Raw genomic sequence first — 26054 nt, 5'->3', positions numbered from 1 at the left:
CAGAAGGGTGCATGGGCTCAGCTGAGGCTCACAGGGCAGCACTGGTGAGTCCCTAACCCAGGGGGGTGAGAGCTTCTCCTGCCCTGGGCCATGCCATGGGTGGGAAGCACAGGTGGGACATGCTCTGAACCCTGGAGCTGGGACAGGGAAGGCTCAGGGCCCTTGAGAAGCCCAGTTCAGTGGCCCAACCTCACCCTGGCACGTGGCCTCCACGAGCTGCAGAGGCTTCTGCAGCCACGGTCACCACCTGCCCACACCGGCCCTCCCACCTGCTCCCTGCATGCCTGGGGTGTAAACAGCCCCGGTGTTTAAAGCCCAGCCCAGGGATTTGGTGCTTGTCCCCAGAGCTGGGTTCCTGTCCCCAGGAGTGAATGACGTCCCCAGGGATCGATGACTTTTCCCGGGCTGTGTTCCCAGGGCTCGGTGCCCATCCCCTGGGGTCAGTGACATCCCCAGGGGTCGGTGACATCCTCAGGGCTTGGTGACATCCCCAGGGGTCGGTGACATCCCCTGAGGACGGTGTCCTGCTCAGGGATTGCGCTTCTCCCTGCTCAGTTCCTGGTGCACCAATTCCCTATCCAGTGCCCTGGAATCCCTGCCCGTTGTCGCGGGGTCCCGGCCCGGTGTCCCCGAGGATCCTGGCCCGGTGCCCCGGAGGGTCCCCGCTCGGTCCGCCGGGGGTCCCGGTGCGGCGGGGCGGCGCGGGGAGGCGGCGCGGGGCGGGACGCGGCGGCGGACCCGCCTCCATCCATCCCCCCCGCCCTCCCCACCCGGTGGCAGCTCCGGGCACGGTTCGCGGGAGCAACTTGGCGGCTCGTCCCCGTGTGCCTGTGCCCGGGCCAGCGCGGCCATGGCGGGCGGGCGGCCCCGCCACCCCTAGAGCCGCCCGAGCCACCGAGAGCCACGGGAGCCACCGGAGCTACCGGGATGAGCGCTCTCGCCTTCGACGATGCGGCCCTGGATGGGCTGGCACCGTCCCTCGGCCTCTCCGGGGCCAGCGACATCGACACGGCCCTGCTCAGCGACATCGACGGTGCGTCCCGGCGGGGACGGGACGGGGCATGGCCGGGGCTTGGGGCATGACCGCGACCGGACCGGGGGTATAACCGGGGCTCGGTGCACGCCGGGGCTCTGGGCTCGATGCAGTCCTGAGGCTCGGTACATGACCGGGACCGGGCTGTGGCACGGCCGGGACCGGGCTGGGGGAAAACCAGGCTCGGTGCACGGCCGGGGGCTGGGCACGGTGCGGTACCGGTTCTTGGAGCATGGTCGGGACATGTCTGGGGGTATGAGCGGGGCTTGGGGCACAACCGGCACCGGGCTGCGGGTGTAACCAGGCTCAGTGCAAGGTCAGGACCGGGCTGAGGATATAACCGGCTCTCGGTGCATGGCCGGTACCGGGCTGGGGGTCTAACCGGGGCTCGGTGAATGGTCGGGCGCGCTCGGTGCATGGCCGTGGCCTGGGGATCCAGGTTCGGTGCACGGTCCAGGAACTTGGTAGCGGCATTTTGCCGGGGCAGCGGGATCGGTGCACAACCAGGACTCGGTGCATGGCCGCCGGTGCGGGCTCGGTGCCGGGCCCGGCGTGGGGAGGGAGGACACCGAGCTGCTGGAGCGCGGAGTCGGTGCAGAACCGCGCCGGCTCCGTTACCGGGGGCCGATCCACCGCGGGGGGCTCGGGGTGGGGGAACACAGGACATGGGGACCCCCGGACTGGGGGTGCCGCTGCCGGGACAGCCCCGACGATTCCCCCCCTCCCCCCCCGTTCCCGGTCACAGCATCGTGTCGCCGGTAGCCCCGCCCCCTCCGTGACGTCACCGGCGGGGTTACTCTCGGTCGTTCCCTCCAGGGCGCCTGGGTTCTCCCAACCCATCCAACCGGGATGTGGAGAGATGTGGCGGCTCTGCTCCAGCCCCGGGGTGGCACCCGCCAACACCCACCTCCCCTGAGCCTGTCTGGGCTCCGTGAAATGGGGATGCTCCAAGGGGACCCATTTCCAGTGGGAACCCACTTCCCAAAGGGACACATTCCTCAATGGGACCCACTTCCCACCACCATAGCACCACGTGTGCCGTGTTCAGTGTCTCCAAGGCTTTAGCAAAAAATTGGGGAACCCATAAAATTGAGGATCTCAAATAATTGGGGATCCCAGCTCCTGGCAAGCCCTGCACCCGCCTTGCCATGTGCTCCACCAGCTCTGTGGATCCATGGCATCCGGCACGGCCGGTGGAACACGCGGCAAGGCGGGCACAGGGCTTGAACCTTCCAACACCTGCCCCCCTGTGTGGCCCGTGGTGGTCTCTCCTCTGAGATCTGGGGTGGAGATGGCATCCCAGGTCTGCAGGTTCATGCCAGTGGCAGTCGGGATGGATCAAAGCAGATCCAGGTGCCACCTGCTTTTCTTGGCGAGGTTTTGGCGTGGGCAGGGAAGCAGGAGCTGTGCCAGGGCTGAGTGGTGCTGTATAGGATGAGGTTTTCCCACTGTGGGGTTTTGCCATGCTCCTTTGTATCACAGCCAGCCAGGCCACCTTGTACCCCACAGTTCCCCAAAGTGGGTTTGTCACTGGTCCCCAGTTGGCCACAGCTTGTCCCTCATCCATGTACCAACCCTAGGGTGGTGTGGCATGTGTGCCCAGGATTGTGGGTGCCCTGAGCCTGCTGGGACCTTCCAGGACCCACAGATGAGTGGGTCTGCCCCACAGGTTCCTACAGTGGGGGTGGAGGTGGCACAGGTGGGTGGCCATGTCCTGCTGGTGGTGTGGGTGGCAACAGGTGCCACAGGATAGAAACACCTGGAAGGTGTCAGGAGGGTGGGACAGATGTGGGACCCCCAGGCTGGGCAGCAGGAAGCGGGGGGGGGTGGGACGGGAGGGAGCACCCCCTCTCTGCAGCCCTAGACTTTGCTCTGGACCACGATGGAGCCTGGGGAGGGGGTGGGGGTCTCTTGAGTGGAGGGGGGAGCTGGGAGCCCCCCGGAAGGACACCCACCTGCACAGGGCAGCATGCCGAGGGCTGGATGGTTTTTTGGGGTGTAACAGTGCTGTGTGCAGACCCCGATCGTTGCGGGGTGACTCCTGGGCAATGAGTGAGGGGAGTCACACCGGGCCGGAGGAGCGATGGGGCTCGGGTAAAGGGGTTAACGGGGTGTGACCCCGAGTAACCGCGGGCGGCTTGCGGCGGGTGCCCGCCAGTAACCCGGTGCCGGGCTCACCTTGGGCGCCGGGGGCTGTCCGGGGGCGGCCGGCGGGCGCGCAGGCGGCGATTGGCGGAGTCGCATCACCCCATCGCCGGCCGCGCTCCAGCCCTGGCGCGGGCAGCGCGGGGAGGGCGCCGGGGAGGAGGCGAGAACATGGCTTTAAAATATCCCGGGGCCTCTTCGCTGCCGGGCACGGGGCTGAGCGGGGGCTGCAGCCTCCTCCTGGGGATCCCCCCGCTCCCACCTGCATGGAGTGCACCTTTGAAGGTACCCCCGCCTCGCCAGCCGCCTCCCCCTCTGGCGGGGTCACCGTCGTGGTCCCGCTCGGAGTGTTGCACCCCATGGGGGAGGGCGGTGTCCGGGGGCTATGTGGCTCGGTGGGGAGATCCCGGGGGTGTGTGCGTGGGGGGGTGCCCTGGGGGTATCCCGGGGTCTGTGTGTGCAGGTGGGGTGAGCCTGGGGGTACCGGAGTGTGGGGTATCCTGGGGTCTGTGTGCCCCCGGAGGGATAGGGGCAGCCCTGCATGGTGGGAGCATCCCAGGACACCTCAGTGGAGGTGTCACAGAGACCCCGATGTGTCTGTGGGGACCCAGGTCCCATTGAGTGGGACAGACCCCCGCTCAGGGTGTTTTAGCCCTGTGCTTGCCCAGCTGCCCTCCTGAAGGCAAAGCACCTGGCCCTGGGGTCTGCCACATCCCGGGGGTGCCACCCCGCTGTCCCAGTCAGAGCACCCCCTCCCCTTGATACAGGGGCTGATCTGGGGATTGTCGGGGTTCCCAGTACAGAATGAATGAATGAATGAGCTGGCACAAGCTCCCCTCAACATCAGAGACATGCTGAGATGTGCCCTGCCGCTCCCAGACCAGGCTGAAAAACGCTGACTTCTGTTGGCCAAGCCCTGACACCCCCGTTTTGAGCGTCGTGCCTCAGTTTCCCAAATGTCAGGATGGGTAGGAAGCTGAACGGAACAGACCACAGCAGATTCATGGACTCTCAGGGAATTTTGCCCCTGGATTGTGGGGATCTGCCTCCTAAATGCTACACTATGGGGTGGGCAGCACGGGGCCAGCCCAGGCCCACCCACCTTGGGAGGTGCAGGGCAGCAGCTGACGGCACGGGGGGTGTGTTTTACAGACATGCTGCAGCTGATCAACACGCCGGACAATGACTTCTCGGGGTTGTTCGACCCACCGTTCAGTGCCCCGGACAGCGCCGTGCCCTCGGGGCTCCCCTCCACGCCGGGCACCCTCAACACCTTCCTGGGTCCCAGCAAGCCGACCCCCGCCGCCCCCACCGGCAGCGCCTACACGGGGCCCCCCGGGATGGCCACCTTCACCCCGCCGCCCCCGGCCCCGCTCCTGCCGGCGCCATCCCTGGGTGTAAAGGAGGAGCCATCCGTGGTGCCCAGCAGCCAGCCCCAGCCCCAGTCCGGCGTCATGCTGGCCCCCAGCTTCGTCCCTGCGTCCCCCAGCCCGTTCACTCCCCAGCCCTTGGTGGGCTACCAGAACCAGCACGGCTTCTCCGGTGAGGATTTGGGGCTGCAGGGGGGGATCGGGGCTCCCAGGGTGAAGGTCTTGCTGGCGGGGGGATATGTCCCTGCAGGATGGGGCTGTGTGAGGTCGGCTGGTGCCAGGGGCTCTCTTAACGCTGTCCTCTGCTCCATGCCCAGCTGTGCAGCCTGGGAGTGCGGGGCAGACCCTGCCCAGCCCCCTGCCCACCCCACAACCCAGCCAGCCCGTGACACTGCCCGGCCCTGTGCAGAACGTGGCACCCCAGCAGCTCCTGGGCCCCACCGCTCCCACCACCCAGTCTGTGTCACCACAGATCCAGTCTGTGCCGGTAAGCCCAGGGCCAAGGATGGGGGGTCCCCATGACACCCACAGCCCCGCTGACCCCCCCCACTGCCCCTCAGGTTCTCCTGCAGCCCCATTTCATCAAGGCTGACTCCCTGCTGCTGACGGCTGTCAAGACAGATGCTGGCAGCGCCAAGACTTCCACCATCGCCTCCCTGGCCACCAGTGCCAGCGGCTCTGCCACCCCGCTCCAGGTGCCGGTAGGTGCCTCCTCTACGAGCCGCACGATGGGGAGAGGCTCCAGGACCATCACTTGACCTCACCCTGTGCCCCTGCAGGCGCTGGTGAGCGGAGGGACCATCCTGGCCACGGTGCCGCTGGTGGTGGACACGGAGAAGCTGCCCATCAACCGGCTGGCGCCCAGCGGGAAGCCGGCGCTGGTGCAGAGCCGGGGCGAGAAGCGCACGGCCCACAACGCCATCGAGAAGCGCTACCGCTCCTCCATCAACGACAAGATCGTGGAGCTCAAGGACCTGGTGGTGGGCACCGAGGCCAAGGTGGGAGCAGGGGGTGGTGGGGCAGGGCTTGGCAATGGGGGGGCTTTGCCCTGCAGTTGGGCTGAACCATCCCTGCCCGCTGGCAGCTCAATAAGTCGGCGATCCTGAGGAAGGCTATCGAGTACATCCGCTTCCTGCAGCAGAGCAACCAGAAGCTGAAGCAGGAGAACCTCGCCCTGAAGATGGCCATGCAGAAGAACCGTGAGTGGAAGGGCAGCTCTTGGGGTGGGCGGCTCAGCTCCATGCCTCCAGCAGTCATCAGCTTACTCTGCTTCCTGCAGAGCCTGTGAAGGACCTGGGGACCCACTGCAGCCGGGGAGCCAAGGCAGAGGCCCCCATGGAGGTAGTGAAGGCAGAGGTGATGGAGATGCTGACACCACCGCCCTCAGATGTGGGCTCCCCATCCCACAGCAGCCCACTCTCGCTCAGTGGCGGGAGCAGCAACAGCAGCAGCGACTCAGAGCCTGACAGCCCCCTCTGTGCCCATGGCAAGGTGAGGGAGGGCTGGGGGGGGAATCTCCCTGCCCTGAGTGGAGCAGGGGATCTGCTGCTTCATGTAGGAGGTGCCAAAGGCAGAGTGTACCAGATGGGGAAAGAGCTGAGAGCACTGGTCTTGTTCTCTGAGGCTGCTCCTCACATGATTTGGGGCTGAGTGTGGAGGCAGTTTTGTTCTGCCCTAAAATGTGCTCTGTGCCCCATGCCTATACCCTGAAATCCCTGCCCCTGTATTCCAGCCTGTGCCTCATCACCATGCCCTGTACCCCATGCCCTACATCCCACTGCCTATGTCCCAGGCCCGTCCCCCATCATCACACCCTATATTCCATGCTGTGTACCCCATGCTCTGGATGCTGTGCCCTATATCCCATGCCCTATATCCCATGCCTGTTCCCACCACCCCACATCCATGCCCGTGTCCCAGGCTCACAGCACCTCTGCCTGTGCAGGTGAAGCAGGAGCACCCGCCGCCCTCGCCCAGCAGCCAGGGAATGCTGGACCGCTCCCGCATGGCCCTCTGCACCTTCGTCTTCCTCTGCCTCTCCTTCAACCCCCTGGCCTCCCTCCTCCAGGGTTCTGGCTCCCCAGCCCCTCTGGGGAGCCAGGACACTGCTGGTCCTGGCAGGAGCATCATGGCTCACTCTGGCTCTTTGGGTAAGCTCTGGTGTGGGGGACATTGGGATGGGGAGTGTTGGGATGGGTGTGGGATGGAGGCTGTCAGGGTGGGCATGACTTCAGCTAGATGCTGTTGAGGTGACGACCATCAAGGTGTGGGATGTTGGGGTGGGTGTGTGGTAGGAGCTACCTGGCTCAAGGCTGTTGGGGTCTGCATGAAGTGAAGACTCTTGGGATAGGAGTGTCAGAGCGGTGACCATCACAGTGGAGGTGATCATGGTAGACGTGGGGTGAAGGCCATCAGGAGGGGGGTCTTGGAGTAGGTCTGAGGTGCGAGATGATTGGGGTGGACATGGGGCAAAGGCCATTGGGTGAATGCTGCTGGGATGGGCACAGGGTGAAGGCCACCAGAATGGATATCCTGGGGGGTGTGTGAGGCAGAGACCATTGAGGTGGAATCGACTGGGGTGAACATGATTGGGTGGAAGCTCTTGGGTGGACATGGGATGACGGCCATTGGTTGGAGACCCCGGGGTGGGCACAGGGCAGCACTGGTGGAGTGTTGCTGACCCCATCCCTGCACAGAGGACCCATGGGGATGGATGCAGTGGCTGTGGCCCACACTGGCATTCTGGGCACTGAACGTGGCGCTGGTGCTGGGTGCGGTGGTGCGGCTCTTTGTCTGCGGGGAGCCCGTCACTCGCCCCCACTCCGAGCCCTCCATCCTCTTCTGGCGGCACCGCCGGCAGGCCGACCTCGACCTCGACCGGGTATGTTCCACCGTGCACGGTGTCCCCTGCCCCACCTTCCCTGTCCCCTTACCCTGTCCACACTGACCCTCTCTCTCCGGGGCGCAGGGAGACTTCGCGCAGGGGGCTCAGCACCTGCGGACGGCACTCGGGGCGCTGGGGCGGCCGCTGCCGGCCTCCCACGGGGACCTGGCCTGCAGCCTGCTCTGGACGCTCCTGCGCCACCTGCTCCAGCGCCTCTGGGTGGGTCGCTGGCTGGCTGCCCGTGCTGGGGGGCTGCGCCCGGATCCCCCGCCCCCTGCCCATGTCCGCCAGAGTGCCCGCGACGCCGCCATGGCTTATCACCGCCTGCACCAGCTCCACCTTGCCGGTACGGCCCCGCACCGTGGGGGCTGAGGGACAGGACCCCTGAGCCCCGCATGTCCCCACAACCCCTTGACTGACCCCATGCCTGACCCTCCCATCCCCATTCCTACAGGGAAGCAGGCTGGGGGACATCTGCTGGCCATCAACCTGGCACTGAGCGCTGTCAACCTGGCTGAGTGTGCCGGTGACGCCATCTCTGTGGCAGCGCTGGCCGAGATCTACGTGGCGGCTGCCCTGCGGATCAAGGCCAGCCTGCACCGCTGCTTCCACTTCCTGGCGGTGAGTGTGGGGCACTGGGCTGTCCCCTGTGTCCCCTGGGACTGGAGTTTAAGGTCCTTCCTGACCCTCTTCTCTCCCTGCAGCGCCCCTTCCTCTGCAGCGCCCGGCGTGTGGCCCTGTCCCACGGTGGGGCTGTGCCCCCCGCCATGCAGTGGCTCTGCCACCCCTTGGGCCACCGCTTCTTTGTTGACGGGGACTGGGCAGTCAAGGGTGTCCCCAGGGAAACCATCTACAGCTCTGCCGGCAACCCAGGTGACCCCAAGCTCCCAAACCCCGCACCCCTTGTTTTGGGGTGTGGTGTACCTGCTGACCCCATCTCTGTGCCCCAGTGGACCCGCTGGCACAGGTGACCCAGCTCTTCCGTGAGCACCTCCTGGAGAAGGCGCTGTGCTGCGTGGCCATGCCAGAGCCTGGCCGTCCCACTGCCCAGGGAGAGGGGTGAGTATTGGGGTGGACACCTTCTCCCCCTGCCTGATGTGGGGCCAGCCCCCTCACAGCCCCTTTCCACAGGCGATTCTCCGATGCCCTCGAGTACCTCCAGCTGCTCAACGGCTGCTCGGATGTCAGTGGCACACCTGGCCCTGCGCCCTCCATCACCTCCGGCTTGGCGGCTGTCACTGGTGAGGCTGGCGTGTCTCCTGTTGGGGTCACTTCATGTGGGGGGCCATGGGAGGGGAAACACCCTGCTCCTGTGTCCCTCCCACCCCGCAGGCACCGACCCCGTGTCCAAGTGGTGGGCGTCCTTCATTGGCATCGTTATCCACTGGCTGCAGGGAGATGAGGAGGGGGCTGAGCGCCTCTACCCGCTGGTGGAGACCATGCCCCGGCCACTGCAGAGCTCTGAGTGAGTGCTGGGGACATCGGGGACAGGGGTGGCACCTCTTTGCATGTCTCCCCTCTGCCTTGGACTGGCCTGGTCTCCCTGAACACACTTGGAGCACCTGGTGCATGTTGAGGAAGGGCAGAGCTGTGCACAGTGAGGGGTCTGCAGTGACCATGTCCCCTCCACCTTGCAGGAAGCCCCTTCCCCGTGCTGCCCTGCACTCTTTCCGAGCTGTCCGCGCCTTGCTGAGCAAACAGGATGGGAGCCAGGCCACCCTGAGCCACTGTGAGAAGGCCAGCAGCTGCCTGCGGGAGAGCCTGGAGCTGGGCAGCCCCCCCAAGGGCACCATCGACAAGGTGAGCTGGGCTGGGGAGGGACGAGGTGGCCGCGAGCCCGCAGCCCTGGCGGGAGGTGCCCCCGACCCTCGCGGGGGTGCATTGTAGTTGCATTGCATGTGTCAGACTGGGAGTGCAATGCCCCTGCCATGCAGCCCCGCGGGGGTCCCGCGCAGCAGCGCCTGCCCGCAGCAACCTCCTCAGAGCCCCGTCCGTCTGTCCATCCCCCTGCTCACCCCGACCCCTTTGTCCCTCCAGGCGGTCCAGCTCCTGCTCTGTGACCTGCTCCTGGTCACCCGCACCAACCTGTGGCAGCAGCAGATGGGGGCCAGCCAGCAGCGCAGCTGCCTCTACCAGGCATCCGCCCTGGAGCTCCGCGGCTTCCAGCAGGACCTCAGCAGCCTGCGGCGCCTGGCACAGACCCTGCGCCCCGCCATGCGCCGGGTGAGCCCCCAGACCTGTCACCTGCTGGGTCCCCTGGTGCCCTGCACCTGGCTGTCCTCACTGTCCCCTCAATCCAGGTGTTCCTGCATGAAGCCACTGCCAGGCTGATGGCCCGGGCCAGCCCCACGCGCACTCACCAGCTGCTGGACCGCAGCCTGCGGAGGAGAGGGGTGCAGGGCAGCAAAACAGGTGGGCATGGGGTGGGAGATGGGATGGGACACCTCACTCCTCACCTGCAGCACCCCAGCAGCCTTGAGTGGTGGGATATATGGTGGGACAGGGGTGAGACACACTGCTCTGCACTCAGCTCCCCAGCATGTTGGGTGGTGGGACATGGTGTGGGATACCTTTGTCACCACCTTGGAAGATGGGAAATGGGGTGGGGCACCCTGCTCCACACCTACAGCAGCCCCCACAAGACTTGGGTGATGGGACATAGAGCGGCAAACCCCATTCTGCACCCACAGCATCCCACCAACCTTGGATGATGGGATATGGGGTGAGACATAGGGTGGGACACCCCTTTCCCACCTGCAGCACCCCAAGAGCTGGGACACGTGAGCCCCCACCCCATGGTGGTGCCACCGGCTCCAGGGTGGGCGAATAACTCCATCCCAGTGCCGATCCCCCCAAGATTTATTCAGTGTTTCCCACGGTGCTGACCTTGGCTCCGTCCCCTGCAGCTGGCGAGCCGGAAAGCCACCCCACCCCACGGGAACACGCTGAGGCGCTGCTGCTGGCCTGCTGCTACCTCCCTCCCAGCTTCCTGGCGGGCCCGGGCCAGCGTGTGGGGATGCTGGCCGAGGCCGCCCGCACGCTGGACAAGCTGGGCGACCGCCGGACGCTGCACGACTGCCAGCAGATGATCATCAAGCTGGGCAGCGGCACCACCGTCACGTCGGGATAGGTGGGGATGGGGCCGCCAGCCCCCTGCCACCCCCGAGGGTGCGGGATGTGGGGGCGGCGGGGAGGCCGTGCCTCAGTTTCCCCGCAGGATGATGTTAGGAAGCGGTTTTGGAGGTGAAGGGGTGGGTGGGGAGGGCTCGGGTGATACCTGACGTGGGTGCGGGGTGGAGGTCCCAGCGTGGGGCAGCCACACGTGGGGTACCCTGGGTGGGCTCCCCCTCCCCACGGCCGTGCCCGTGTCCCCAGCCCGCGTGGGGGACGGGGCGTGGGGACATCTAGTGACACTGCTGCAGTATTGCAGGGCACCGGCACGCGCGGCAGCGACCCCCCGGTGCCACCCGAACCCCCCCAGTGCCACCTGCATCCCCCCCGGTGTCACCTGTACCCCTCCGTGCACACGGCGGGGGCCCCTCCTGGGGTCTCTGCCCGGCCCCCCGTAGGTCCCAGTGCTTCAGGACTTGGGTTTGGGGATAGGTTTTGGAGGTGTGGCCCTATGGCAGCGGGGAAGTGCCCCCTCCCCAACCATGGCCATGGTAGGCAAGAGGGGACCCCCACCCTATCCCCTCCTCCCCAGCACTGATCCCCCCCAATAAGAGCTGCCACCACCCCGGAGCATGGACAGGCTTTGGGAGAAGTGATGGCAGGGTGGCACGGGGCTCCTGGGGGGCTGGTGGGTGCCCCTGTGTCCTTGTTTCACCCCCTCTTGTACATAGACCCCTCCCCTCGCCTCCCCCCACTCCCCTTTTCCCTTTTTAAACGGTATTTTCATAGTTGGAGAGTTTTGTACAGACAATTAAAGCTGATTATTTATACTGGTGTGTGCTGGATTGGAGGGGGACTGACACCAAAAGTGGGGGGCAAGGGGCCCCCCACAGCTGTGGACACCTTTTCCCCACAGGGCTGCACAGGAGTAGGAGACAAGGGTGGCAGGGATGGGGACACTGGGTGCTGAGGGAACCCCAGACACCCCCTCTTTACCCCGTGATGTCCCGGGGGCTGCTGTCCCCCTGTCCCCATACCACGTCCCCTCCAGCGAGACCCTTGGGGACAAAGGACCAGCCAGGGGCTGTCACAGCCCGGGGGGGACCCCAGCAGCCCCCCAAGGATAAAGAGAGGCCACGAGCAGGGCGCCACGTACTTCCAAAACAATCGTTGTATCTTTATTGACGCTCTGAATGCAATGACCTGTTTTTTTACTCTTAAGGAAAATAAACATCTTTTAGAAACAGCTTGTTACACACAATCTTCAGTGTGAAGCAATATACTAATAAGAACACTAGTCTTAACATTTACAGTCTTCATATATATTATATATATGTATATGTATACATATATATACACTATATAATGAGGCAATATATAATACACACGGTTTACCATTTTACAGTCATATGTACAAGATGTCACTAAAAATAGCCAGATTTCAGGCAACACTGCCAAGGACACGGGGATTTTTTTTTCATCTTTAAATTAATTTTTTTTTATTATTATTATTTCTCCCTTTTTAAAATTTTTTTCTCACCTCCTCTTTTTTGTTTTTAACTCCTGTGTCCGAGGCAGCTGCTGAAACAACAGACATTGTGTGGCCAGCAAACCTTGGGGTGGGTGGGATGGAGGGGACACAAGAGGTGTTGGGGACATGGGGCACTGGCTCTGCAGGGGACATGGATAGGACCAGCAGCGTGCCCCCCTTGGCAGGATGCTGCAGAGGTTGGGGGCAGCCAGTGGCTGTTTTTAGGATGAGATTTGGGCTGGTTGCTACACCTGTGTCACACTGTGTGGGTGACACAAAGATGGGCTGTGGAGCCTGGGGACATGGGCAGGGGTCTCCAAAGTGTTGGGCAGTCCCCCAGCTCCACTGAGATGGCCAGGAAGCAAAAGCCAAGGGAGCTGAGCAAACCCAGGGCAGTGAGGGGTGAACCAGGCCCATGTGGAGGGCAGGAAGCAAATGCCTCCTCCTCCTCCTCCAGTTCAGCACGCAGAGCTGTGGTGTTCAGCACAAGCAAAGAGAGCAAAGCCCCCACAAGAGGAGCCACAGAAGGGGTGCTGGTGAGGCCAAGCCCAGGCAGGAGGGTGGGTTTTGGGTCCTGGACAGCAGGACCAGGTGTCCCCAGCCCAGCAGTGCCAGCGCCGCATGGAGTGTGAGGGTGGTGGGTGCAATGAGTCAGGGTTTGGGGATTGGGAGCGGGGCTGGGGCAGCCCAGTGGGTGCCCACCAGCCTGGCCAAGCACCCCAAACCCCCCAGCCCCCTGGGTGTGGGTGGGAACAAACAGGAGATGGAAGAACAAAACGGAAAAAGCAGAGTGGTGTTTCAAACAGCAGGCCGTTGTTTGCCTTTTTTTTTTTTTTCATTTTTCTCGTTTTTCTCCTTTTTTTTTTGGTCTTTTTTTCTTTTTTTTAATCTTCTTCTTCATCGAACTATATACAGACACCATGAGGTTTGCTGAAGGCAACATCTCAGATCAGATCAGTGTGATATTGAGAGCCGGGACCCACGGAGGGTCTGGCGGCTCCACAGTAAGACAACATCGCCGGGACCCCCCCTTGTACACGGACACCCCCCGCCCCCCTGTGCAGCCATCGCGGGTGGGGGATCCCGATCCGTCCCCCGCGTATCCAGACCGGGTTTTACCGGGAGCGGGCGGGAAGGAAAGCCCGGCGCTGGCTCCGCCCGCCCGGAGCGGGTTCGGGGGGTCCCGGGGCGCTCACGGGCAGTGGGGCATCCCCGGTACGGCCCGGCCCGGCCCCGCTCTGCTCCAGGCGCTGCCTCCTCTGCCGGTCCCTCGCTGGCGGCGGGGCGGGTGCCCGCGGGTGCTACACCGGCTGCCTCTGCGGGGAGAACGGAGGTGTCAGCCCAGAGATCCCGTTGGAAGAGAGGGGGTGGCCCTGGGTTGTCCTCATCGGTCCCCACCGCCAATAACCGGGTATCCACCCGGGGCGAAGCACTTTGAGAAAGGGTTCAACCATCATTTGCCAACTCGTCTGCGTTCAGGGAAGGGGATAAGACCCCTCAGACCCAGCTGAGGTGTCCCAGACCCAGCAGTAACCAGTTGCTGGCCCACTCGATACCCCCAGGGATGTGATGCCCACACAGCTGAGCATCCACGATGGGTGACTCCAGGAATTTGGGGTCTGAAGGCAGGTCCTCCTGACACAGGGAGCTGGAGAGCATTGGAGGGTGCACAGGGGGCTCTGAACTTACCTTATGTTTGGGACATCTCAGAGAGAAGCTCTCTTCAGTTAATAAGCAACCTGCGAGGAGAAGACAAGGATGTGTCAGGGGACACCCTGCACTTCGAGGCAGCTGCCCCCAAGCAGAGGGAATGCAGTGTCGCCCTGGTCCATGCCACCCACCAGTCCACAGCGTTTGTGTGAAGGGCTCAGCTGAGGCCAGACAAGCTTGTGACACCTGCCAGTGCTACCAGCACAGTGGGCATCACCACCCTGGCAAGCCACAAACCCACCCCTAACCCTGGAGCAAAGGACCCCGTATTCAACTGGGTCAGAGTGCCCAGGATCCCGTGCCCCATCCCCGTGGCTGGGCTCACCTGTGTCGATGGCACACGCGTAGTGGTAGGTGTGGGGACACCCCTTCTGGCAGCAGCCCACGGTGGCTCCCGCTTGCTGGCAGCTCGAGCACTTCTGTACACACACCCGGGAATTCGGAGCAGGGAAGCAGAGATGTGGAGAGACAGAGAGACCCTGTCAAAGCCCAGCACAGAAGAAGAGAACCACGACAGCCCCAGCAGTGAGGGCAACGCGGGTGTCCCTGATCCTCTCCAGCCCTTCCTTGTCTCTCCCAGGCAACATCCTTCCTCCCGCGCCACTGCACTGTGAACCACATCGTGCCTGTCACTTGGCTGCCTGCAGCCATGCACGAGCAGCCATACCACTCCCCTGGATGACACCGAGGCCACAGCCACTCCATGGGACAGGAGGTGAAGGGACCCGCCCCGTCCCCAGCAGGTGCTGCAGGCATGGGAGCACCTGGCTCTGTGGTGAGGGCAGCAGCCTCCAGACAGCCAGGAAATGAGCCCACAGGCTTGGCAATACAGCCAGCCCCCAAACCTGGCACTGGGGGACTTGCTGGAAACCCCCTGCACAGCCTCTGATGGGAGGCCATCCGCTTCCTCTCCCCAGCACTGAAAATCCATGTCACAGAATCCCAGAATGGTGTGGAAGAGACCTGAAAGAACCTCATCTCATTCCAGCCCCCTCCCACCAGCAGGAATACTTTCCACTAGACCAGGTTGCTCCGAGCCCCATCCAGCCTTCAACACTTCCAGGAACAGGCCAGCCACAATTTCTCATCCCCTTCAGCAACCTCCCTATTTTGCTCACATGATGTGGCCTTGCTCCAATCACTCTGGGAGAGGAGCGGGGCAGGGTCATCCCCTCCCTTCAGCTCCCCTTCCCCTGCTGCCCATCAGGGTGGCATCAGGGTGTGCTGTGCCCATTTTCATCTCCCACCCTGCGGCATCTGTCCTGCTCTGAGCCACCCTGTACAACACACAACTGGGCCAGGGGATGTGACAGTCCCAGGCGGACCCACTCGCCTTCCTAAAACATAAAACCATAGGTTATTTCTATGCCTAAAAGGGAGAGTTCAGGTGCTATCAGAGACGCAGCAGCACAAATCTCGTAAAGGGCTCATGGTGCTGAGCACCTGCTCTGCTCTCCCAGGGCAGAACTACTGATTTTCATCCCGACCGGAGGCGCAGACACAGTAATGACGTTGGCTGAAAGAGGCCAGCGGAAGATGCCGCCTCGGGCGTGCGGCCGAGCTCTTACCAGGTCGGCAGCCGCCTTGACAGCCTCCTGCAGCCCATAGAGCTTCCCCGCCACCAGGAAAACCCCAGCGGTCCATACGGCACAGGCCTCGTGCAGCCAGTGCTCCTGCGTGTCGCCCGCCGGCTCCTGCGGCGGGGACTCGGCCTTGTGACATTCGTGCCGCCGGGGCTTTTCGGCCGCCTCCTCGCCCTCTGTCCTCTCGTCACAGCAGTAGCAGCTCTGCAGCCGACGGAACATTCCCCGCGGGCTGGAGCGCAGCGAGCTCTGCTTGGCCGCCTCGGCGGCCCCCTCGGGCCGCGCCGCCTTCCCGCCGCCGCCGCCGCAGCCGCCCTCAGTCCCGCGGGGCGCCCGCTCGGCCGCGGCGGGCACGGCGGAGTCCTCGCCCGGCCCCTCCGCCCGCGCCTTCTCCTTCAGCCGGGATTTCTTCTTGGGCAGGCAGTCCTCGGGGTAGTAGGGCCCGCAGAGGTCCCCCAGGTCCTTGTAGTTGGCGGGGTTGCGGCAGAGGCAGCAGACCAGGCACGCGGCGCTCAGCGCCTTCGACACCACCGGCCCCATGTGCATGGTGGAGGAGGCGGGCAGGGCTGCCCGCGGCCGCGGCGCCGGCCCGGCCGGCCCCCGCTGCAGCCGCGCCTCGTCGCCGGGCGAGTTGACGACGGTGCAGGTGGTGGTGAACTCTCCGCGCCGCTCCACTCGGACGTAGGGAGTGAAGGGCGGGGCGCGGCTGTCCGCCCGCAGCCGCTTGCAGGAGATGTACTTCAGGCGGATCTCGGGCTCGGCGGGGTGCAGCAGCGGGGCCTGCTGGGGCTGCCGCCGCCGCTTCCCGCGACTCTTGCACCGCGCCGGCACCGCCTTGGCCTTGCCGTGGCCCAGGCGCTTCCGCTGCCGCTTGGAGTAGCCGTTGTAGTTGGAGTGGTTGGCCCGCGGCTTCGGCCCCCGCGTCGGCCCGGCGGCGGAGCGCCCCTCAGCAGCGCCATCGCTGCTCGCCGCCTCCTTCTCCTCAGTCTTTGGTTTCTTCTCCCGAGGCGCCTCCTCCGCCCCACTCGGGCCGCCTACACGCTCCCGGGGCAGTGGTGGTGGCATTGCAGGGCTCAGCGGCGCCTTGGCCATGCCCAGAGCTGCTGCTTTGCCCTTACGGTTCCTCTTCTTGGGCAGCAGCCCCAGGTTCTTGGCCACCATGTTGGGGCTGGACTGAGTCCCCGGCGTTGACCCACAAGCCTCCCCCTGGCAGCCGTCATGGGGCAGCTTCTTCCCGCCGCCCGGCTTCCCCTTTGGTGCTCGGCCGTTGGGGTTCCGGCAGAGCGGCTCAGCCACCGGCATTGTGGTCACCTTCTGTGCTGCCGCCAGCTTGGGCAGCCGCGCATCGCCCACTGCCACGGCCACCCCACTGTGCTTCACCACCCGCTCCCGCTCCGCCCCTGCCGGGCTCAGCGAGGAGCCATAGGCAGCTACTGTGGCTGCCACGGCCGTGGCTGCTGGTTTGCAGGTGAACTTCTTCAGGTTGGGTGAGGTGATCTTCTGGACGATGGCCTCCAGCTTGAGGCCGCGGCCCTTGCGGGGAGGCAGCACTTTGGTCTTGGTGGCCTCCTGGAAGGCCGCCCGGGAGGTGATTTTGATGCAGACATCAGGGGCCTCTTTTGGCAGGGGCGGTTTCAGGATGGCCTCGCCAGAGTTCTTGGGGGGCAGCTTAGCTTTCACCTTCTTGGCCACCGGCATCTTCTTGAAGAGGCTGGGGGGACCCTCTGGCTTCTCCTCCTTCACACCACCGCTGTTGCTCCGCAGGACCAGGTTCCTCTTCTTGGTAGGGATGGGGGAGATGAAGGTGGACTTCCTCTTCAGTGAGTGCAGCGGCCGCTCCGACATCTTGCCCCCCATGCCTGGCCCTGCTTTGGGCAGCTTCATCCGAGCACCCACCTTGCCCTCCTTGTGGGGGCTGCCCGGAGCTGGCAGCTTGAAGGCAGGTGGAAGGTGGTTGTTGGATATGAGCTTTTTGGGTGCCTTGCAGTTCTTCAGCCGGACATCAGCTGCCCGCTTGCCCCTCTGCCTCTTGGTGTAGAAAACCTCCTGTGTCTTCGTCCGGGAGCGCAGGATCATCGACCGCTGGTCCCTCTCCCCGGCTTCCACTGCGTCTCCCTCCAGTGGTGTCGGCCCTGCCACCTCCTCCGCTGCCACCAAGCCGGGCACCAGGAGGGTGGCATCACTGGCATTTTGGACCACCCTTGGGGCCGGCCGGCTGTTGCGCTTCCTGGTTTTGAAAGCCACCCGCTGCTTCACGCCACAGCCGGGCTTCTTCCCCAGCTTCTCCTGGTGTGCGGGGGCCTTCAGTCCCTCCAGCGGGGCAGGGGCGCGGGGCTCGGCCAGGGCGGTGAAGGAGCGGGTGCACATGCGTGCTGGCAGACCCTCAGCTGGAAACCGGGGTGTTTGGCTCTGGGTGCTCTTGCTCGGTACCTCTGTCTGTCCGTCTGGCCCCAGGCAGGTGCCGGCCACACTGCTGGCAGCTGGCAGCTCATCAAATGAACTCAGCACGGTGCTGCTGGGGCCATCCCCCTCCGGCAGCCGGCAGTGGACCCTCTTGTTGCGGAGGCTCTTGCCCCGTGAGACAGGCTCCATCTTCCCCAGCACATTTTCGGGTGTGAGTTGCTGCTTCACCATGACCGATGAGGTGGATTCAGCATCGGCTGCCTCCAGGTGGGACGTCTCCCCTCTGCCATTCTCCTCCTCAGGCTGGATGTGGGGCAGGGAGGATTTGAACCAGCTCTTCACCTTGGTCTCCGTGCCCACAGCAGGGCCCAGCAGGATGACAGACTGGCCAGAGAGGCGTGGGGTGGGACCTGAGCTCTCCTTCTCCACTGTGCTGACAGTCTCCTCAGCAGACACAGGCACCTCGCTGGAGGACAGCACAGCCGGCATCTCTGGGGGCTTGGATGGTGACGCATCGTATGTCACTGACTTCTGCTCTGAGCCAGCCAGCTCACAGAGTGAGGAGTACTCCTCTGCCTCCAGGTCTGACTCCTTCAGATCTGGCGAGGAGATGATGGGGATCTCACTGAAGTCCCCAGCTGAGCAGCAGTGCCGGGTATCCTGCAGCCACCTCTCACTGTCTGCCTTTGTTGCTTCATCGTAGGTCAGTGTCTCCTCCTCCTCCTCCATCACCTGCTGGCCAAAGTCCTGGACCGGCTCACTCTTGGCTGGCTGTTCTCCATCGCACAGGTCCAAGCCGCAGGCGTTTTTTTTCTCCTTGCAGGAGCTCACCAATTTGCTGGGGAACAAGCCCTTGGGGAGGTCGGTGGCTTGGAGATCCTTCCACCGCAGACAGGCCTCACCCAGGCTCTCCTCCGGCCACTCGAAATGCTCCATGGCATTCTCAGACGCCACCGAGTTGGTGGTGGTGTTTGAGTAGCAGCTGTAGCCGGTGGCTCCCGCGCTTGACGTTGCTGCCGGGATGCTGGGCTTGGAGTTGAAGGCCAGTGGGGCAGTGTCCTTCAGCACATCCTTGCTTTCGGTGGCTGTGAACTCCACCTGGGGACCCTCATACACCTCCTCACTAAAGTCCTTCCCCGTGCTGGCCCCTGAAGCTTTGTCCAGCTTGAGGGGCTCGGTGAGCGTGCTGGAGTCACCCTGGCTGGGCCAGGCACCCTTCACCATGGAGTCCAGGCTGGGCCGGTGGTTCTCCAGCTGGAAGGGGGACTTGGTGGTCTCCTTGCCCAGCATGGGCAAGTTGGCCCAGGCTTTGTCTGCCTTCTCGTTGATGGCATCCTGCAGGACGATGATCTCAGAAGCCAGCTCCTCCTGCGACAGGGCGCTGAGGAGCAGTCGGGGACAGTCCCGTTCATTGCTCACATACTTGGTGAAGGTCTCCAGGGGCAGGGTGGCGTGGATACTCTGGAAGGAGTCATCTGATTTGGTGGACATGTCATCTGGGGAGGTCACAGAGCAGGTGGACACTGACTCAGGCTTTGCCTTGGAGTTGCTGTTGACACGGGCAGGGCTGCGGTTCTGGTTGCAGTACAGGAAACTCCTCTCCAGCTGGTCCTCAGACCCACTGAGATAGTCAGTGTCCTGTGTCTCAGCATGGACAGACTGGGGGGTGCTCAGCGGGTCGGACAGGGGGGTCCCCACCTGCTCTGCCGAGTAGGTGCTGCTCTCAGGACTGCAGTGCTGCCCCTTGAGCTGCTCAGGGGTCCTTGCTGGGGTCTTGATGCCTTTTTTCTGGGGCACAGCCGTTTTGGAGAGCAGCAGCTGCTGGACAGTGTTAGAGATGTTCTCCACCTGGGAGGTGAGTGCCGTCAAGCTCTGCAGGCTCAGGTCTGACAGTAGGTTTTCAGGCAGCTTCTCCTTCTGCAAGTTTTTGCAGTTCCCGGATTGAGTGTCGGGGCTCGTCCCGTCAGTGGGAGAAGGGTTCAGCAGTGGCATGAAATGGCTGTGGTCAGCAATGCCGGCCGGGAAAGCGCCAGCATTCAGAGGCTGCTGGCTGTATTGGAAGTTCTCCAGGTTGGGCATCAGAGGGGAGGGAGTGGAGCTGTAGGACGGGGACCTGCCGACGGAGCGAGCCGGCGAGTGGCTGGCGCTGGGGCTGAAGGTCTGGTAGTATTGCTCCGGAGTGCGGACGGGCGGCGCATCGCCCTGGCAGTAGGTCTGGCCTGGCTGGTTGTAATGTTGGTACTTGGCCAGGTTTTGGTAGTGGAGGGTCTCTGAGGTGTGATGCCGCCCCTGCATGGGCTGCGGGGGCTGCGGGGGCTGTGGTGGCTGAGGGGGCTGTGGTGGTGGCGGCTGTGGGGGCTGTGGTGGTGGCTGTGGGGGCTGCTCGTAGCCAATGCGGTTGGGCTGGTAGCCGTGCAGGTTGGGCACGCGGGGGCCAGGGGCCAGGCTGGCAGCGCTGCCCAGGGGCCGCTCCAGCGGTGGCTGCCCCGAGGGTGCCGTGCAGCTCTTGTAGGAGTGTGCCGGCTGGCTGCCCCCGGGCACTGAGGAGTAGGTGGAGGAGGCAGGGAAGGACTGGGAGTGCTGCCCGAAGTGAGGGCTCTGTGAGAAGGGCATGGGTGAGGAGACATCGTTGGGCAGTTTCTGCCGCTGCAGCTTGGGGTAGGGGAGTGCAGGCGGTTGCTGCTGCTGCTGCTGCTGCTGCTGCTGTTGCTGTTGCTGCTGCTGCTGCGGCTGCTGCTGGAAGTGAGTCCGGAAGGGCAGCGAGGTGGCTGCCGGCTCATGGTATGGCCGCCCACCTGCCAATGCCACTGTCTTCTTCATCAGGTTGTCCTCATACTTGGCCACGCCGCCGGGCAGTGCCTGTGGCTGGCCACCCCACGCCTGCAGGCTCTCGTCCCCGGAATACCGGGCTGGATAAGGGCTGTTCTCCTGCACGGTGTAATTGGAAAAGGCCGGCCTGCCCTGCAGCTGCTGCCCCGCTAATTGCTTGTTTCCCCGGTGGTATTTCTCCACGGCGCTGTTCTCATAGCCCGCGTAAGGCAGCTGCTGCTGACTGTAGTACTCCTTCGCCACCAGCCTCTGCCGCTCACAGTTCGGCCCTGCCTGACTTTGATGCCTGTAATTCTCCAGGCGTGATGTATCTTGTGAAGTCGGCTGGTAGCTCTGCTGGTTGCCATGGAAACCACACCTTTCTCGAAAGGACTGCATGGCGCGGGCTCGTTATCTGCGAAGAGAGAGAGGCGAGAATTCAAATGAAGCGTCGCCACCGCGGTGGGCCAGAGACCAAGAGGGCCAGGGTCACCTACATCATGGGGACATCATTGCCTCGCCTCACCTCAGGTGCTGGGCATTACCCCACTGGGCATTGTCTCCCTGCCACACTGGAACACAGCACGTGATGCTGCATCACCTCACATTGCCCTGCATTGTCCAGCATCACCCCATGGTGCATTGAACTGCCTGCATGGCCTTGCATTGCTCTCCAAAACCTCACCTTGTGTTTCACCTCCCTGCATCTTTGTTGCCTTGCTTTACCCCGAATTGCATCGCCCTAATTTGCCCTGCATTGCATCGCCTCACGCTACCTACCCTTGCTTCATGTTGCCTTGCATTTCATCACCCTGATTTGCATCACCCTGCATCACATTGCTTTGCCTCATCCTGCATCACATCACTTTCCATTTTGACTCCCTGCATTTTGTTGCCTTGCATTGCATCGCCCTGAACTGCATTGCCCTGCATCGCCTCCTCCTGCCTCACCTCACCTCATCTCACCCTGCACCACATCACCTTGCATTTCATCTCCCTGCATTGTGCTGCCCTGCATTGGTGTGCATTGCCCTGCATCTCATTGCCCTGCATAGCATCCCATTGCCCTGCATCCCATCCCTGTGCACTGCACCGCCCCGGATGGCAGCAGCTGGCTCTGTGTCACCTCGCATCACTCTGCATCGTGCCATGTCGCCCTGCATCACATTGCCTGGCTCTGCATCCCCACCTTGCAGCGTCCTGCATCCTCCTCCATCCCATCTCCCAGCACTGTGCCCATGGGCAGGAAGATGCTGGGGTCTGGTTGCTTCCTCCCTGCCTGCGGTGGGCTCAGCCACCCTCCTGCCCCTGCTGCTGAAGCTGCCCATCCATGCTGCCCACCCCTCCCTGCCTGGCCACCTGGTGCAGTGATCCCCCCCAACACCATGTCGGGGTCCCTCTGCTTTGTGTTTCACACATCCACCACCCCTCACATCCGCAAATCACTCCCGCCCTTCTCACACGCCTCCCCAGGGATGCCGGGATCCTGCGAGCGCCTCTGCACACCCCTCTTATCGCCATTCTTTTTAATTATTGGGCTAATTACTGGAAGCAGCAGCGCGGAGGGCCAGAACCGCAGGCTCTGCTGCAAAAAAAGTCATTTCAACTTGCTGGCTCTGCCTGTCTCTGCCGGCTGCTGCCTCCCGCAGCCCCCCCGGCCCCAGAAATCCCCCTGCCCCGGCGCGATGCCATCTGGAAGCTGTCTGCTCCCGCCAGCAGCCATCATTACTGAGCACCTCACCACCGTCGTCATTAAAGCTCCCTGTTTCCTCACCCCGCTTGCTCTGGGAGCAGGGACACACCTGGGTCACTGGTTAGATCTCTTAAGGCAGTCAAGTGGCTTGTGGGGGCTAATGAAGGGCTTGGTGGCATCCTGCCTGCCCCAACACCAGTGAGTTGAAGGTACTGAGGTGGACACAAGCATGGTTTGGACATGGATTGAGATTTGTCAGCCTATGTTAGGGCAGCCCCAAAGGTCTGTAGCTGTCCAGGGACATTCCCAGTGCTGCTCCCTTGGCAGTGACACAGTGATGACACCAGTGCTGTCTCCTCAGCTTCCATCAAGGTAGTAAGTATAACAAGAGGAGGGGATGGGGTGCTGGCAGTGTCTGTCCAAGCCCATCCCAGCTCCTGGCACAATTCCCTGTGGTGCCAGGCAGCCTTGAGCCAGGACATGGATTGGTGTATGTCCCCTCGTGTTCCTCCATCACCCTCATGCCACTGCCACACCATACCAAACACCACGTGGTCCCTTTCCTGGCACTTCTGCCACGTAAACCACACTGCTGGTTTGACAGGTCCCAGCTCAGCCCTTTTCCTTGCAGGACCCACCAGTAACACTTCAGCACCTTTTTGGGGTACACACACACACACACACACACACACGGGGCTTTATTTAGTTCTATTTCCACAAACACCAGCTGCTCAGGCATACACCCATCACACACTGTCCTCAGGCACCACTGGAGCCAGGCTCAGTGCCACCCACACCAGCCCAGCACCCCATCCCTCCCTGTTCCCCATCCCCCTTTGGGATGTTTTCCATGACACTGTCATGTATTGCAGTTGCACCTTGCAGGCTCTGCGAGCAACTGGATGCAGCTAAAGCCTAAATTCCAAGGAAACGATGGGTCAAAAAAACCTGAAGAGCTGGCACAAAAGCCCCGACCACAGCATGGTGTCCTGTGCCAGCCCTGTGCCAGTGCTGCTGGAACAAAGGCCGGAAAATCAAAGCCAGCCTGTGGGGCAGCCCTGGGCTGTGGTGGGAGAATTAATGGGAGCAAAGGGCCCTTCAAGTTGTGTGGGAGTGGGTTTGAAAAATGAAATCGGCTTGAGAAGACCCTGGGCTGAAGCTTTAGGGGGAGCTTTTCTCCCCTTTCTCCTTTATTATTAATTATCGTGATTAATTAATTATTGTTATTAATTAATTATTGTTAATTTTCCAAACAGCTGGGACAATGTCGGGATGAGCAAAAGCACACGGTGCGGGGGAACGGATCAGTCACCGCCACGCAGAGGTGAGGATGCACAGAGGGAACGTGTTCCAGCTGAAATCTTAGAGCCATAGTCCCATGTCCCTGGGGCCCACCTGGGCACCAGGCTGTCCCTGGGAGGGGACACGCTCATCACCAGCAGCACCTGGACCCAGAGGCCAGCTCTGCTCCGGGATCTGCCACAGCGTTGCTGGGGAAGGGCTGTGCCAGATGTTGTGCCTGATGTAGGCTGTTTCCGAGCAAACGCTTTAATGGCATCAAATCAAGCTGTCGACAGCAGGGAGGTTATGGCCTTCCCCCGGAGAGGGAGGTGGCTGTGGCTGCTCCCAGGGGCCCTGCCCACTCACTGTCCCTGCCAGGTCACTGCTGGACGTGCTCTCCTGACCCTGAAGAAGTTTGCAGCCACTTCCTCTGAGATGGGAATCGATACAGGGGTGTCGGTGCATGGCTGTGGCTGGACACCTGCCCTTGGCAAAGCTGTGCTGTGGCCAGGGCTCCTGGCGTGGGTCCCTGGGAAGGGAGAGGGCAAGGACCTGGGGCCACCATGGTGACCAGCACTGGCACGACCCTGTCCCTGGAACACAAGGAGCAGCACTCACTGCTGGCTACAGCCACCACAGAGCATCCATCCCCTTGGTCCCAAGGGAGTGTGGACAGCCCAGCACAGCCTCTGTGTCACTCACGGGGGACACACAAGGACCGGATGCACCTCCCAGCACCAGGGCATGACCCAGGGCCATGATGGGGCACGGGGTCATGCTGCAAGTGCAGGGGTCTGCCATGGTGCCAGGGGCTGATGCGTGGCGCGCGGCTGATGCCGGGGCACCGAGTGGCACTGCCAGGACAGCACACGCGGTGGCCGCAGTCCGCCTGCTGCTCGGGAGGATTTGTGCTGCGTGGCTGCATTCCGTGTTATTTTCCTCCCCCCACTCCTCCTTCCTTCCTCCTTCCCTGCCTTCTCCCCTTTCCTCCCCCTTCCTCTTGCCTGGCAGGGACTTGGCATGGCCGGATCCGGAGCCCTCTGAAGGCAGGGACCCTCGGTAAGCACCCAAGACCCCCAAAGCCTCAGCCCCAGGGCGCAAAGGGTGTCCCCTGTTTCCCTGCACGCTGGCCTTGCTTCCCAGCTGCTGCTCATCCCGCGGGGCTTGATCCAGCCCTGCTGCTCCTCCGGCTGCTCCCTCGCCTTCGCTGCTGTACCATCAACAAGGACTCAGCGACTAAAAATAGCAGCGTGCTCTCGCAGGGGGATGCTCCGCCATCAGAGCAGCGCTGGGACCGCGGACACCCCGTTCCCCATCCCAAACCCCCGGCGCAAACCCCCTCCCAACCCTCGTCCCACACCCAGGGGTGCAGCCCCATACGGTGAGGTGGGATCGGAGCTGGGAACGAAGGGATTGGACCCCCCTGGATCCCCCGGCAGCTCTCAGGGAGGGGAATAAGCGCCTATCGAGTAGCGTCAGCCCCGGATTTGTTTAATTGTGAGCTGGTGGAGTTTAAAGAAACCCTTTCTGGCTGGCTGCCACACCGCAAAGTGCTCCGGAGAATTTGATTATTAAGGGAGGAGAGAAAAGGGGAGGCTGCGGGGGGAGAGCCGGGGTGTGTGGGACAGACCAGGAAAGGGCATCCAGCCTCAGGAGCTGGGAATGAGAGGAACTGGGGGGATGGAATACAGACAGACCCCCCCAGCAGTGCAGGGGGACCCGTGGGGCTTGCCCGGGGTAGGAGCAAACCCCCCATGCAGTTGTGGAGCTGCTGCTGTTTGTCCCTGCACCCCGCTGCCAATGCACCCCCCCTTCAATGCCCCCTTCTGTGAACCCCTTTAATGCGCAGTCTCCCCAGTGCACTCCCTCAATGCACCCCCTTACTGCACTGACCCAAATAAACCCCTTTAATGCACCCCAATAATGATCCCCCTCCCCAGTGAACCCCTTTAATACCCCCTCTCTCCAGTGCACCCCTTCAATGCGCTCTCATTAGTGTACCCTTGCCCCAATGCACCCCAATAATGTGCTCTCCCCGCAGTGAACCCCTTTAATACACCTCCCTGATCCCTCCCATCACCACCAGCATCTCCCACCACGCCAGTGCTCCGTCCCAGTGCAGCGACCGGGGGGTTATGGTACCCCAGGGCAGCCCGCAGCCCCCCGCGCCCCCCCAGCCCCGCGTCCCGCCCCATTTCGGCGCTCAGCCGACCGGAGCAGCTGTTCCCTGCACACTTCACTTGCCCGCAGATGATGATAAATGGAGCTGGGGCTGCGCCGCCCATTGCGTGGGGGTGGGCGGATGTGGGTAAGGAGGAGGAGGAAGGATGGGGTCCCCATCTTCTGCAGCCCCCCCAGATCACGCTGCTCCTCCCATCCAGCTGCTGGGGAATTCCCTGGGCAGGTCCCCCTCTGCCCAAACCGCCCTCCCGGGGGTTGGAACCTGCCCAGGGAATTCCCATCGCAATGGGATGCATCCCCATCCCCAGATCAGCGTCCCAT

At 63.1% G+C, this 26054-nt stretch overlaps 2 protein-coding genes across 3 annotated transcripts in view; one reads left to right on the top strand and one right to left on the bottom strand.

Moving 5' to 3' along the window:
- Positions 1-792: 792 nt before the first annotated feature.
- SREBF1 (sterol regulatory element binding transcription factor 1) lies at positions 793-11373 on the top strand. The gene is made up of 19 exons (XM_066198392.1): positions 793-1033; positions 4331-4720; positions 4866-5035; positions 5109-5249; positions 5328-5546; positions 5633-5747; positions 5828-6039; positions 6494-6698; positions 7245-7429; positions 7517-7778; positions 7887-8053; positions 8137-8305; positions 8383-8491; positions 8564-8673; positions 8765-8897; positions 9070-9232; positions 9470-9655; positions 9733-9844; positions 10339-11373. The coding sequence occupies exons 1-19, from the start codon at positions 928-930 to the stop codon at positions 10560-10562; spliced, it is 3378 nt and encodes a 1125-aa protein (XP_066054489.1). The 5' UTR covers positions 793-927; the 3' UTR covers positions 10563-11373.
- Positions 11374-11469: 96 nt separating this feature from the next.
- RAI1 (retinoic acid induced 1) overlaps positions 11470-26054 on the bottom strand; it is a 74590-nt gene continuing 60005 nt past the window's right edge. For both annotated transcript variants that reach the window (XM_066198389.1, XM_066198391.1), the window contains exons 3-6: positions 15353-20993; positions 14110-14203; positions 13764-13813; positions 11470-13390 (exon numbers count right to left, since the gene is read on the bottom strand). In XM_066198389.1, coding sequence (XP_066054486.1) covers positions 13376-13390; positions 13764-13813; positions 14110-14203; positions 15353-20977 — 5784 coding nt within the window. In that variant the 5' untranslated portion in view covers positions 20978-20993 and the 3' untranslated portion in view covers positions 11470-13375. The remainder of the gene's footprint in view (positions 13391-13763; positions 13814-14109; positions 14204-15352; positions 20994-26054) is intronic.

This window comes from Chamaea fasciata, unplaced genomic scaffold, assembly GCF_029207755.1.
Source record: "Chamaea fasciata isolate MVZ Bird 193981 ecotype frontalis unplaced genomic scaffold, bChaFas1.0.hap1 SCAF_16, whole genome shotgun sequence".
Lineage (NCBI taxonomy): Eukaryota > Metazoa > Chordata > Aves > Passeriformes > Sylviidae > Chamaea > Chamaea fasciata.
This window is presented reverse-complemented; position numbering and strand designations above follow the sequence as displayed.

Excerpts from the sequence above, each read along its gene's own strand:
- SREBF1 (XM_066198392.1), top strand. The coding sequence starts at position 928 with ATGAGCGCTCTCGCCTTCGACGATGCGGCCCTGGATGGGCTGGCACCG. Across the intron at positions 1,034-4,330 it reads CCTGCTCAGCGACATCGACG|ACATGCTGCAGCTGATCAAC; the intron begins GTGCGTCCCGGC and ends TGTGTTTTACAG. Across the intron at positions 8,674-8,764 it reads CGGCTTGGCGGCTGTCACTG|GCACCGACCCCGTGTCCAAG; the intron begins GTGAGGCTGGCG and ends CCCACCCCGCAG.